The sequence below is a fragment of the Saccopteryx bilineata genome, chromosome 7 (genome assembly GCF_036850765.1).
Source record: "Saccopteryx bilineata isolate mSacBil1 chromosome 7, mSacBil1_pri_phased_curated, whole genome shotgun sequence".
Lineage (NCBI taxonomy): Eukaryota > Metazoa > Chordata > Mammalia > Chiroptera > Emballonuridae > Saccopteryx > Saccopteryx bilineata.
In genome coordinates, this window is record NC_089496.1 from 108268851 (window position 1) to 108282677 (window position 13827).

Here is a 13827-nt window from a genome sequence, read left to right on the forward strand (position 1 = left end):
CGTGTGACCACTGAGCCTTGGAAACGTGACTGGTTCAAACTACGATGTGCTGTGACTGTCACTCACGCCCTGGATCTCAGACACATCACACTCACACAAAAAGAACGTAAACTATCTCGTTAATGATTTACTTCTACCGATTACATGTTGAAATGACAGTATTTTTGAAATACTGAATTACTACATACGTTAAACTGATTTCACCTGTTCCTTTTCCCTTTTAAGTAGTGGCTACCAGACAATGTCGTTACCTCCGGGGCTCACGCCGTTCCTACCGGACAGCACTGACACCAGCCATCTGAGACCCGCAGTCTCCCCTAGAAGGGTGATTGTGAGGAGACGCGGTAAATTCCCCGTGCAGATCTGCTCTCACCCCGCATGCCGACGGTCAGCAGCCCAACAGCGGCTCCACCTGTGAGATCAGAGGCTGCCCTGGGAGCCCCCCGGGGTCCCCAGGACCAGGCAGGGCTGCCCAGGACGGACCAAGCACCTCCTCCCCCATGTGCCCGTTCCAGCCTCCCAGCAACAGGGCCGAGTGCCGCTGCCTTCACTGGGATGCCCACTGAGCCAGCGACAATCGTGCCTCTGATGGGAGAACGTGTCAGCAACAGCGACCCTCGTTCCAGGCCACAAGCAATGTCAGGTCAAAGACACACCAATAACGACAGCAGTAACAACACGGATCGCCCTGGGCCAACGCACCTGTGGGGAGCTGTGCACCCGGCCTGCGCGCCCCGCTCAACCCCCACATCATGCAGAAGAGGACACGGGGCCCGGACAGTGACCTGCCCGGGGCCGCCCCGCTGGTAAGCGGCACACCAAAACTCCATGCCAGGCCCAGCTTTCCTGCCGCCTTGAGTGTGGGACAGATACCGACATGGGTGTTTGCCCAAAGTTTCCCCGTGTGCGTTACGCTGAAGTTCCGGTGCCTCTGCCGAGTGACAATCAGCCCCTCACCAGTTCAAATGCCACCTCCTTCCTCTTGCCAAAGAGCCCATGCAGCCCAATCGGCCCACATCTGCTAAAGCGCTCTCCCCAGACACGCCGCGCCACGCAGCGTCTGCCTGCGCAGGCCCGCGCCCGACAGCAAAGGGTCTTTCCTCCCACTGGCCTCTCACCCTGCGTACTTGTTCCCATTTTATTTTTTTTTTTCATTTTTCTGAAGCTGGAAACAGGGAGAGACAGTCAGACAGACTCCCGCATGCGCCCAACCGGGATCCACCCGGCACGCCCACCATGGGGCGACGCTCTGCCCACCAGGGGGCAATAATCTGCCCATCCTGGGCATCGCCATGTTGCGACCAGAGCCACTCTAGCGCCTGAGGCAGAGGCCACAGAGCCATCCCCAGCGCCCGGGCCATCTTTGCTCCAATGGAGCCTTGGCTGCGGGAGGGGAAGAGAGAGACTGAGAGGAAGGCGCGGCGGAGGGGTGGAGAAGCAAATGGGCGCTTCTCCTGTGTGCCCTGGCCGAGAATCGAACCCGGGTCCTCCGCACGCTAGGCCGACGCTCTACTGCTGAGCCAACCGGCCAGGGCTGTTCCCATTTTTATTTGCCATCGATTCTTGGAAAAATCCCATCGTCCAAGGCTGGTCCAGACGAAAGTGAGATGAAGTGTCTGTAGGTGGGGCAGGCCTGTGCACGGCCGGTCCCGCCTCTCGGGGGCCACAGGCGGCGTGCGTGCATGCCCAGAGCGAATGCAGCTAGAACTGGCCGGGCCGCTGGACCACCGCACCCAGTCCTGGGTGGGGTCTGTCCTTCCACAGGGGACCTGTGACACTCCGAGGCAGACAAGAGGCTGGACTGATTGGACAAAAAGGGCGCCCTGTGGAGTGTGGGGCCAGAAGGGCCGCTCTGCCCCCCAGCCCCTGAGCATGAGCACAGCCCGGCCAGGCAGAGCCACTGGCACAGCAAACCCGACACCACCTTGTGCTTTGTGGCCCAGTCAGCTCAGTGGGGGCTCGGCTAGGGATTTTCCTTCTGGGTCACAGAAGGCCATTTCTCAAGCCTCTCCTCCCTGTGTCCAGGTGCGCCCCTCAGTTTAGGGACACCTCTGAGGGAAGAGCAGACCCCGGAAGGGAAGGGAAAAGAGTGCCCATGTGCATTGTCCAAAACAGCCTGGCTAGGGGGGCTATCGGGGGTCCAGCCAGGCCCTGGGTTTGGGCAAGTGTGGGATCAGCTGGGGCCCCTCTCCAACTTGTCAGGACGGGTCACTCCAGGGATGAGCAGGGAGGGCCATGGCTCGCCCCAGAAAGGGGCCCTTTGGAGAGGCCGCGGCCCACGGACCACGAGGGCCAAAGAGTGAGCAGGGTTCCAGTCCCCACTCTGCCACCTGGCCAGGGAGCACCGGCCAACAATCTTCTTCCCTCAGGAGGAAGAAGAGGACCCCTCCCAGCATCGGTGAGGGGACCACACACCTGAGGGAGGCCCCAGAACAACCGCACCCACCCCTGCCAGTGGGGGCCAGTACAGTTAGAACTTAGGACACCATTTCCCAGAGCCAGGCAGGCTGATGCATGAAGATGTGGAGAGGAGACAAGTCAAGGGCTACTCACTGCCACTGGCCAAAGGACAGGAAGTGGCACTCCACCATGACAGGCACAGGACTGGAAGCACCTGACTTATACCCCCAGTGCTCTCCACCCCACCCCCAGACCCTCAATGCTGGGGCTCCTGCCTCAATGCCCCCCAAGGTGCACTTTCCCTCTCCCCATCCTTCTCCCGTGACCTCTCTGGGCCTCAGTGTCCCCAAGTGTCATGTGAGGTCAAATCCCAAGGCAATGGATTCAGAGGGTCCCAGACCCAGTGAATCACATCAGATGCAGGTTGGACAACCCCATGTCTTCCCCTGGGCTCACTGCAAGGCCCACCGAGCTGGCCCCACCCACCTCTGGCGGCACCTCCCACATATTCCCTGGCTCGGGACCTGGCCCACCCACCCACTCGACTGCTTTGCCCTGAACTTGCGAAGTCCACCCACCTCCCCTTGTCTGTCGTTGCTCTTTCCTCTGACAGCGCTCTCCCTCCGCACCTCTGTGTGGCTGAACACAGCTCCTCACTTGGCCCTTGACGTAAAAGTGAGCCCCTCAGAGAGGCTTCCTCTGTCCACCTCCATCTCTCACCTCCGCCTGGTGTTCCAAATCATATGGCCAGGGTCTTTCCTTCACGCCCGTCTCACCACCTCAGATAACCCTGCCTATTGTTTGCTTGCTTATTTTCTTTCTTTCTTTCTTTTTTGTGTTTTTCTGAAGTGAGAAGCAGGGAGACAGACTCCTGCATGCCCCACCGGGATCCACTCGGCATGCCCACCAGAGGGCGATGCTCTACCCATCTGGGGTGTCGCTCTGTTGCAACCAGAGCCATTCTAGCACCTGAGGCAGAGGCCACAGAGCCATCCTCAGCGCCCGGGCAAACTTTGCTCCAATGGAGCTTTGGCTGCGGGAGGGGAAGAGAGAAACAGAGAGGAAGGAGGGGAGGAGGGGAGGAGAAGCAGATGGGCGCTTCTCCTGTGTGCCCTGGCCGGGAATTGGACCCGGGACTTTCACACGCCGGGCCGACACTCTACCACTGAGCCAACCGGCCAGGGCCCTGCTTGCTTACTTTCTATTCCCCTGTCTAGAGAGTAGCTCAGGACCTGGTCCACCCGCCTCCCCACGTCTGTCCTTGCTCTTTCCTCTGACGGCACTCTCAGGAAAGTAAATGGCTACCGTGTGCTTTGCAGAAATAGCCCCGGGGCCCAGCTGAGCACCAAGCCCTCCGTAAGCACCGGGTAGGTGAGTACCCACTGAGTGAATACCGTGATTAGTGGAGGGGTGAGCCAGAACAGACCCAGCTTCGTGCTCTAGGATGCGTGTGGCTGCCCTCTGGCCAGTCCCTATGACAGAGGGGCCACGGAAGGTGCGTGTCCCAGAAGCAGGTCCTGAGCTCCCCATGTGTCCACTTCTGTACTCTGCTCTGGAGGGCGGGTTCTGCCACCTGCTCCCCGAGGCTCTGACATCACTGTCACCCAGCCACGCTTCCTGACCCAGCAGGAGCAATGTGTTCCAGTCACAGCAGCTGCCACCAGCAGCCACTTTTCCAACGTGCACAGAACCAACTTCATCGACCCTCCCCTTCTATGCCCCTGTGGGCCAGCGCCTCCCACAGAGGGGTCTGTGTCCCAGCCCCAGGAGCCCGGACTCTCCTAGCTTCAGGATTTCAGAAGTGAGCCTCTCCCTGTGTTGCCCTGGCCCAGGGTGGGGGCAGCTTCCTGCAGTTGCTTCCTCCATGATACCTGATGTTCCCACTCTGGCTCTCAGTTCTCAGAAACCTGGTAACAGCTGCTCACAGCGAATTCTCTGGGGACATCTGGGTGGCTTCTGTCCCCTGCTGGGGCCCTGGCTGGTCCAGGGGCCCTGTCACACTCTCTCCGCGCACAGAGCTCTGGCAAGGAGAGTATTGCGGGCCACCACCCGCTCCACCCAGATAAACACATCAGAGGACCCTGTACTGCTTCAGGGAAGGGGCTGGGTGCCTAGTGGCCGTGAGTGACACACGGCTGAGGCTACTGAGCTCACGGCTACTGCTGACAAATGAAGCTTCGGGTGGCTGCACTGTATTTTGGAACCAGCCATTTCTTTTGTTTTCCAAGTTAGGGGGAAAAAAAGAAAACCCCACACTCCTCCCCCTCCCCAAAAGGGATTATCCAAGAGTTCTACAACGTCTAACTTTCAAAGGAGGCATTGTTAATCTTTTGGCCATAAGTAGGCAATTAACACCCACTCTGAATCCAGTGGAGCCAAGCTCCTGCCAGCCAGCCTGGGGACGGCAGCACGGGCTCTGCCCGACCGCCTGGTGGTGGCATCTCTTTCACCCCCGTCACCTGAGGCCGCAAGAAAGGGCAGTCACTCGGGACGCTGATTCCACAAAAATGGTGCAGATACAGGGCTTGTGTCAACGGGAGGTTCGGTGTGGACGCGGGCTCCGGACAACAGAGAACGGTGCTGCAAAGGCAGGACTGGCTGCATTAAGGTGGCACCCCGTACTGGCCCCCATGAAAGCCAGAGGCCTGTGCTGGGGAACAGCACAGGCAGGTGGCAGGCACATCAGCTCCGGGGCTGGCTCCTAATTAATCACATGTCCATCTCAGTGACACATCTGTCCCTCTCTGGAGCTCTCAGAGGCCCGCAGACTTACCAGGGCATGGAGCTCCCCACGAGCAGGCGCCATCCTGACATCCCCACTAAGGAAGCAGGAATAAGGCCCGAAGCTGACCCCAGCCTTCTCCGGCCTGAGTCCCAAGCTTCAAGTGGATCCCGGGGTGTCCACGCTGTGGCCGCCGGGCAGGATCCTGACCTTGGAGTCGGGGAACCTTGGTTTAAACCCCAACAGCGCATGCAACCCAGCAACTCAACTCCAGCCTTCGGAAAAGGCCAACAAGCCTCAGGCTCCAGTTGAGCGGGGACAGGACTGAGACCTCCAAGCCACAGGGACCGAGGCCCCCACAGGAAAACCGCTCACAGGTGATAAATGGTAGTTCCTCCCTTTGACACATTCCTGTCCTTCCTCCTAAGATTTCACCTAACAGCCTGGAGGGCAGCGGACTCTCACGGAGCGCTACCCCTGGGCCAACACGGTTCTGAGCATGAATGTTTCCCAGGAATGATCCCCCAGAATGCTGCCCACAATGGGATGGAAGAAGGCATGGCTGCCCTACCTGTGGATGAAGAAACTGAGGGGCAGAGAGGTCACAGAAGTCGCCCAGGATGAGGATCAAGGCCCCTCTGTCCCCCCAGCCCTCCGTCCCAAGCCACAGCCCACACTCAGCTTCCTCTCTGGCAGGCTGGGGGTGACACCGTGTTTCTCTGACCCCTCTTCTGTGGGCCCTGGGAGTTGAGCTGATCAGTGGCAAAGGCCAATGGGTCCTAAGGTCCCTCCCTACTGTGGTTCCCATGAAGCAGGACCAGAGATGTCCTCGGATGCATTGCTCTCCTGCCCACAGGCAGCGTGGTCTACAGAGGGTGGACCCCGTCACCCGGAGCCCCAGGCCCCGCCCCCTGAACCCCTTGCCCTCCTGCCCATAGGCCACGTGGCCTCCAGAGGGTGGGGCTCCGCCCCCGGAGCACCGGTCCCCGGAGCCCCACCCCCTCAACCCCCATGCCCAGCACGAGAGCAGGACTGGCAAGCGAGGCTGCTCCCAGAACATCTGGGAGGCTAGAGGGGCTCCTGTCTGGCAACTGGCTTATGAAGTAGAACTCCCACTTCCAGGAAGCCCTGGGTACCCCTAAAGCTTCATGGCCTCTCATTGCCTTCACCCTGCAGTTCAGAAAGGCTCACAAACATGGAAAATCACCAAGTGGCATTAAAAGCTGCCTCTCTGGCATGTCCCCAGCTGAACTCCTATTTGTCTTTTCCCCGGGAGATCAAAGCTATTGTGTCAACACTCGGCCCCAATCCGAGTGACCTTAAGCAGATTGCTTATGCAATCTGGTGGCTGCGGCCGGGCACGGCCAAGGGCAGGAGCGAGCCAGGTGTCTGGGCAGGGGTTCCCTCGGGTTGAGAGCCCCACAGGGCACCAGAGTCTTACTGACACGCCTACTTCTGAGAGAAAAGAGCTGGAGGGGACAGGAACGGGTGTGCCAGCTCTGCCACCCCCAGCCCCAACGCTGGCAGGATCTGTTGGCACGAATACCTTGCCCACCAGGGTGGCAAGCCCAGCTGGGCATCCAGATGGAGCTGTAGGAGACGGGCCCAGTGGAGACGGGCACAGCGGCACTGTGGTTCATCAGTGTCACCGCTGACGACCCGCACCGTGTGACTCCTCCCCACTCCTGTTTCACAGACGAGGAAATGGGAGCTGACAGAGGGTGACCTGCCCAAGGGCACACACAGCTCAAAAGTGGCAGCACGTGGAAATGAGGCCCTGCCCGCCTCCAACACTCACACACTGCCCCTCACACTGCCTCTCCCTGTCCTCCAAGTGTCGGCTACCTGGAAAGGCCACGGGGCGGCCCTCGCGGGCAGAGCAACATGGAACCTGGAGGCGGTGGGGCCCAGGTGCCGGCCTTCCCAGCCTCCTAACCAACCACGTGGCTCTGGGCAAAGTCACTGACGCTCCCTGGACTGCGGACGCCTCACCCTCAAGTGCGATAGCAGATCAAGTAGCAGTGGCTGCTAAGACTGCTAGGGGAGCATTCTAAGAGCCGCTCTGGGTTCAACCGGAAAGACTGCTGTGATTGACTAGTGATGTCTGTCAAGAGCACAGAAGGAGGTACACTGGAATGACGCCCAGGGCTGCCACCCTGGCACCCTTAAGCTCTGATAGCCCGGGTCTTACAGTCTCTCTTCCTTTTCCAAGCTGATCGTGACCATTTCCTGGTCAGACATGACAACCCTGTGCCCGCAGTGCTTTCTGCCTGTATTTAGCGTGTATTTCATTCCAAATGAAATGCCAGGGCTTTCTGCGCCCGCTGTTCACCGGACCTTCATGCCCATCCACATTCTGGGTTGCAAAGGGTGCCCCGCCTCTAAATTCCTCTGCTTGCTGTCAGCACAGCCCCCCCACCAGCAGGAGCAGCACTAAGTGGCAGGGCAGTGGGAAGCGGGGGCCAGCAAGGTGGCTGTCCACCGGCAGAGTGGCCATAAGGCCATAAAGGCCCAGGCAAGCCAGGCCTGAGTCCAGGGACTCTGCCAAGGGAGAGCACAGCTGGCCTGCAGCTGCCTGCCAGGCTGCCCGAGCAGGACGGCCATGCAGCCAGCGTGTGAAGGGCCACTCCACATGGCAGCCCCCGCTGGCCCCCAGGAGGGCAGAAAGTGACCAGTGGGGGCCTCACCCAGGGTCAAGCCTGCCAGCAAAGAGCCATGAGTTACGGCTGAACATATGCTAACTCGCTGATGACGCGCTGTCACTCGCCCACCAGAGCCTCCAAGACCAGCCCGGGACTCGTCCGTGGGATCACCGCGCTCAGCGTAGCCTCTCCCTCCTGCTGCTTCTCTACCCAGACAGCCCCCCCGGCCTTCACGGGCCCTCCAACATCTGCTTGCACAACAGTTGCTGCCTGTTCAGAGGCCGTTCCGGGGGCTCGGGGGCTCGGTGTGTGGGCAGCTGCAATCAATCAAACCTCTGTTTCGCCATCCCGACCCCTCCTCACACACGTCTTGCTGTCTTGCTTCTGTTGGGAGCACTGTTGAAAAACACAATTTGTTGCTCTTTCAAGCTGACCAGTTAAGAGTTAGACATACAGCCTGGCCCATGACAACCCAGTCACGCCATTCAGCAGGGCCGTTTGTTGTTGCTTTTTCTGAAATCTTTGCTCACACACATGCCATCCGTGTTTAAGGGGCCACGCCCAGCCCGGGTCTCAACCAACGGTGCACAGATGCCCGGTGGCCAAACCAGGCCTCAGAGAAGCAATAACTCATCACGCTGACAAAAGTCCTGCTACAAAGCAACTCACGTGCTCAGGCTGGGCCCTGCTCTCAATGACACACATTGTCATTTTGCAACAGGGGGCTGCAGTTTCATGTAAGAAACATCAAGCAGGGGTGGGAGTGGGGTAGGCCTCGACAGAGGATGTGAAAAGAACGGCGCAGGGAGGTCCGCAAATCAGCCTTGGCAGGGTGAGTGGGCCTGGCCCCCGCGCGGCCTTCAAGCAGCCCATTGTAAACGCAGTGGTCGCCACCACAACCCCAGGGAGGGCGGGCCTTTCCGGACTAGGTCCGTCATTTGTCCCCAAGGGGGGGGGGGTTCTCCTCACAATCACCCCTCCCTCAGTCAAGACCCACATCCCTGCCCAGGCGCTGGACACTGGGGTTTTAAGAAGATACGAGGAAAGACAGTCTGAAAGCCGCAGTGCCACAGACACAAGAGCCCCGCTGCCAGCCGGCCGGACCGCTGCGCTCCGGAAACGAAGCTGGCGAGTGTCAGGACATCCCGACGGGCGTCGGGTGGGCTCCAGGGTCACTTCCACCCTGGAGCCGCGGTGACAGGTGTCAGAGGAGAGGCTCACGCAGCCACCCTCCCCCGGCAATGCGGGTATGAGGTCGCCGTTTCACAAGCCTTGGCTCTGAGCTCGGAGCTACTGCAGGCTAAGCCGTGAGGCAGGGCCGGCCTCCCCGTGCCCGGCAATGGAGGACAAGGCAAAGAGGCAAGGCGAAGAGCGAGCAGCAGGTCAGTGACAAGGACAGAAAAGGGAAGGTCATACCAGGATGAAGAAGATGGACAAGGAAAGAAAAAAGGGGGAGGGGGCCCTCAATCCTCATAATGGATTGAGTGTGCCTCCCGGGGACGTCACCTTCTCATGCCAGCTCCGCCTCTGGAGTCACCGCACGAGCACATGCTGTCCCTCCCAAGCCCTGCAAATGGGACGATAATAAGTATCTGTCAGCACTCACCGTGTGCCGGCCAATGGACCGGGTCACGTGTGTGTGTGCGCGCGCGTGCGCGCTTGTGCATACGTGCATGTAGAGAAACACACATTTCCATCAATAGATATAAATATTCACGTGCACTGATACATACACGCCCCGTATAGACATACACACACATAGTCATACATACACACAAACATACACACAGACTCACATGCGTGCATGTTATTTCCCTCACTCCTCCCTACAGTTGGTGGTGGTGGTGATTTGCTGCACAGAAATGTTCGGCAATCTGCCCAAGGCTACCAGCCTCCTGCCTATCTCTGAAAAACTTCTGATTTATTGACGTCCAGCCACAAAGTGATCTAAAGGTGAGCACCACATTCCAGAAGTTTCCCCGGAGGGGCTGGAATGGTCAAGGCCGGCAGTCACATCTGCCTCTGACACCCTCTGCCGCAGCTCGGGCCCGTACCCCACCCCGGGATACTTGCTCCCTCACGTGGGTATGCAAAGCAGGGCCTAGGACCGCACAGCTGTCTGTCCTCCCCTGCTGGTCTGACTGTCTAGGGTCCTCTCCCTGGTCCCTTTGCTGCTGACAGTCAGAGGGGCTCTGGCTGCTACCACCCTCACTCTGGGGCCTTCGCCCATGTTGCTCCCACATCCTCCGGGGTCAGCTCTGGGCCCTGAAGGCCCCAGCCCGTCAGCACCTCCAGGGAGCAGGGGTTTGGTAGAACTCCTAAGTCGCTCCAAAGGCCAGGCACCTTCAATCGGAGCCTCTCAGGCGTCTGGTCCCAGAACCCATGCACAAAGGGGCTCCTCTATATGAAGTCTCAGTTGGCAACCTCCCTTCTATAAGCCAGTGTGCAACCAAGGTCAGAAGACCAGGAAAGAGTTCACGACCCAGCTCGAAGGAGGACAGCAGGAAGCCCGGGGCAGTGCTGACCCTCAGCACCGCCCACCATCCCATGTGTGGACCATGCTCCCTTCCCGGGGGTCAGAAAGGCTAAAGTAAAGCCGCAACCCACAGAGGTGAAGGTCCATGGGCAGCCAGTCCCACACCAGCTATGGTCAGTCCATGAACTGGCCCCTGGTCACACACGGCTGTACACACACCAGCTCACGGGTATCGGGCACCGGGCCCTGCGTGTTCCAGGCTGGGTCCCAGCCTCTTTTCAACACGCACAGGGGCTGCCCAGGCCTGGCTTCCAAGGCGCCTGGAAAAGCAAGGCCTACCTCCTGGAGCCATAAATCACCCAGTGGGGGAGCCAACATGGGCAGAGCCTCCTGAAAGGAGGGCTAGCCAGGGTCTGTGGCCTTGGTGGGGGGCGCAGGGTCCATCCCCAGGGTGCTGGCCATGGCCCTTTGGCACCCATACTTCCCAGGGGCCCCTTTTTCTCTTTCCCTCGACTCTGCTCTACCCAGGCCTTGGCCAAGGAAAGACAGGCGGAACCAGGGCGGCCTCCTCAGGATCTTGGAGGCCTGCCTGGACCCAGTGAAGCAATCTATACATCTGGGCACAGCCCCGCTGAGCAGTATGTTTTTACACGGTTTCTACCCAAGTGAGGACGGGAAACGTCTCCAGGGATGCCGGCGGTGTTATTCCAACTTGCGGCTAGTAAAATATAACAACACGTGTAAGTTGTTTTTATTACCTATCTAGCTTATTAGCTAATAAAATAAGCTCAGCATTAAAAATTTAACTGAAGTCATTTATCACACCCAGGACTCGGGGCTCCGGGTTTCCTTCAAAAGTCACCCACATCTGTCACCTCACCAGCCTTTTTTTGCCGACCTAAATTTTCTCCAGAGGAGGAAAATTCCACTCCCGTGTCCAACGTAAATGAATGTGTTCAATCGTTGTCTAGCTGTAAAGTCCTCAGGAAGAAAAGAAGGGAACACACCTGGAGAGGCCCAGGTGTGGAAGAAATGGAAACTCACAAACCAGGGGCAGGGGACGGAGGTCTGCCCAGCCCTCCGCAAGGACCTCCCCAGGGGGCCCGCAGGCACGGGGGAGGCAGGCGCACCACGAGCGTGTCCTCCGGCAGCCCCGAGCTGGGAAGTCTGGACTCTGGGACCAGGAGTGTGCTCGAGACATGAGACCTTGCACCTCTTTTCTTGGGGGGGGGGCACTTGTCTGGGAGAGGGAACCAAAGGAGAGAGAAGGAAACACCATACACAGAAACGGTATTCTCATTCAGAAACAAAAGGAGGCCTGCCTGGAAAAGCAGCCCTAGGCGTTGAAGGAAGGCTGTTGTGCCGGCCTGAGGAGTGGACACGATGGGCCCGCCCACCAGATGTGGTCACACGCCGCACAAGCGAGGCCAAGCCCTCATCGCCACACGGGACCCTGTCCCTGCAGTGACTGATGTTTATACAACCAGACAATAGTCAAACCACGGCATTACACACCCGAGGGCCCCTTGGATGCAGAGCCCAGAGCGCCGCATTCTACCCAGCACACCTGCTGGGCCGGCAGTGGACGGGTCACAAGGGTCAACTCTGTGGCCTGGGCCTCACCGTCACCCTCGACCTCCCCCCAATAAGAACCAAATGCCAGCAGTGCTCCAGCTCAGAGACTCTCCTCCGAGTGGCCAGGTTATCACCTCCAAGTTCATCGCGTTCAAATCAAGGTCAGTGTTAGCACAAGGCAGGGCTCCAAGACACAGAGGATCAAGTGCAAGTGTCAGGGGCGTGTGGCCAGAGGCCTTGCCCACAGGGACGAGGGAGGCCAGCTACAGAGGCTGCACGGAGGACAATAACTTTAGTGTCTTGCTGGTCTCACATATTTGACAGTTTAATCGAGAGAATAAGCCCCCCCCCCATCTCTCATTCTCTAAAATCATCACCCACAGCCCTGATCGCAGGACGGGCCTAACTGCAGGGACGCTGAGTCCGGCCCACGCGAGCACCCCTTACAGCGGCTGCTGGGGGCAAGCGCTCCGGCGAGAGGCTCCAGGGCTGCCCGAGAGAAGGGCATCACCAGGGTTCGGTGACACTGGTCTGCCTGCCAATGTCCTGCCTCCTGCCTCTGTCTGCTCTTGTTCTATCAGCACGGTGTTCACAGGGACAGAACAATTCTGATTCCAAGTGGAAAAAAAGAAAAATTTCACCTTTCATGAGGACTTAAAAATACAAGAAGAAAACCCACCTGCTGGGCGCTTGTGAAGTGGGCACCGACCCGTGGCCGGCTGGGCCAGGACCAGCGCGCTCCCTCCGCCCCCAGCAGCTGCTGCGGCCTATCCGCCCCCCCGCGGCCGGGGCGCTTACCTGTGCCATCTTGGCCAGGTCTAGGGAAGGCCTCTGCTCCTGCACCTCTTCAGGGCGCCGCCGTTTGACGCCGACCTTCTTGTCGTTGAGGACGCAGGGCTGGGAGCGGCTGCGGGACAGCCCACTGGGCCGCCTGGCCAGCTCTGGGGTCGAGGCGGGGCTGCTGCTGGCGGAGGGTGCGCAGAACTCGGCGAAGGAGAACTGCTCGTGGGAGCAGGAGAGTGACCGCTGCATGTCGAGCCGGGCCCCGCCCACAGGGGTCGGGTCAGGGCTCCAGAGGTCGCCAGCCTGTCTGCAGGTGGCTGAGCCTGGCCCACCGTGGCAGGGCTGTGCACCGAACTGGTGGTGGAAGCCTGCCGGGTCGCAGGGCGAGGAGAGGGCGTTGGCCCGGGAAGGGAGGCTGAAGCTGGAGCTTCTCTGCATGGTGCCCAGGCCGCCGGCACAGCGGGGCACGCTGCCCCCGCTGTAGCAGCGCCGCTTCTCCACGGGGGTCCAGACTTTGGACCCCAGGGGCCGCCACGACGTCCGGCAGCTGGACATTTCGTCGGAGAAGGACAGTGACCTGCACTGGCGCTTGCTGGGGGGTGCTGAGGGGTTCCCGTTGTGGTCGCTGAGGCTAAGGTCTTTGATCAGGCTGGTCACTGCGCAGGCGGTCGCTGCCTCCCGGTGCCACAGGGCACCGTCCGGACACTGCTCAGGCAGGCATTCCCAGATGCTGGCACTCGGCTGGTCAATCTGAAGAGGGCATTTCCTGTCCAGGTCTCGCCATCTGCCATTTTCTGGTTCATAAATGACAAAGAGAAAACAGGATTGGAGCAGCCCCCTGTGCCAGCCCTGTACCTGCTCACCGAGGGCCTCTTTTACTCAGGACTTGAGCCAGGGGGCCCTCCTGAGAGCCAGGCAGGCCAGGCTCACTCTACAGAGGAACAACTGAGGCTCAGAGAGGGGATGGAAGTTCTAGGCGTGGGGCAGGAAGCAGAGCGAGGCCTGGAGTCCAGGTATGGACTCCTGATGTGGTTTTCTGTCCAACACACTGTACTGCCCCCCAGGAAAGCCCAAAGCAGTCCTGTCCACCCACACTGCTCTCTCACTTTATAGGGGGAAAGCCGCCCCGCCCCACCCCCACCCAGCGGACACAGAGCTGGGCGACACGCCCACTACACCCTGTCTCTGTGCTCTGCGTGGCTCTGGGGCTGGGACTGGATGGCCCCAGC

General features: G+C 59.7%; 1 protein-coding gene across 7 annotated transcripts in view; it reads right to left on the reverse strand.

Moving 5' to 3' along the window:
- Positions 1-13827, reverse strand: part of FAM53B (family with sequence similarity 53 member B) — a 109612-nt gene that overhangs the window by 34557 nt on the left and 61228 nt on the right. For all 7 annotated transcript variants that reach the window (XM_066239651.1, XM_066239657.1, XM_066239658.1 and 4 more), the window contains exon 4: positions 12614-13392. In XM_066239651.1, coding sequence (XP_066095748.1) covers positions 12614-13392 — 779 coding nt within the window. The remainder of the gene's footprint in view (positions 1-12613; positions 13393-13827) is intronic.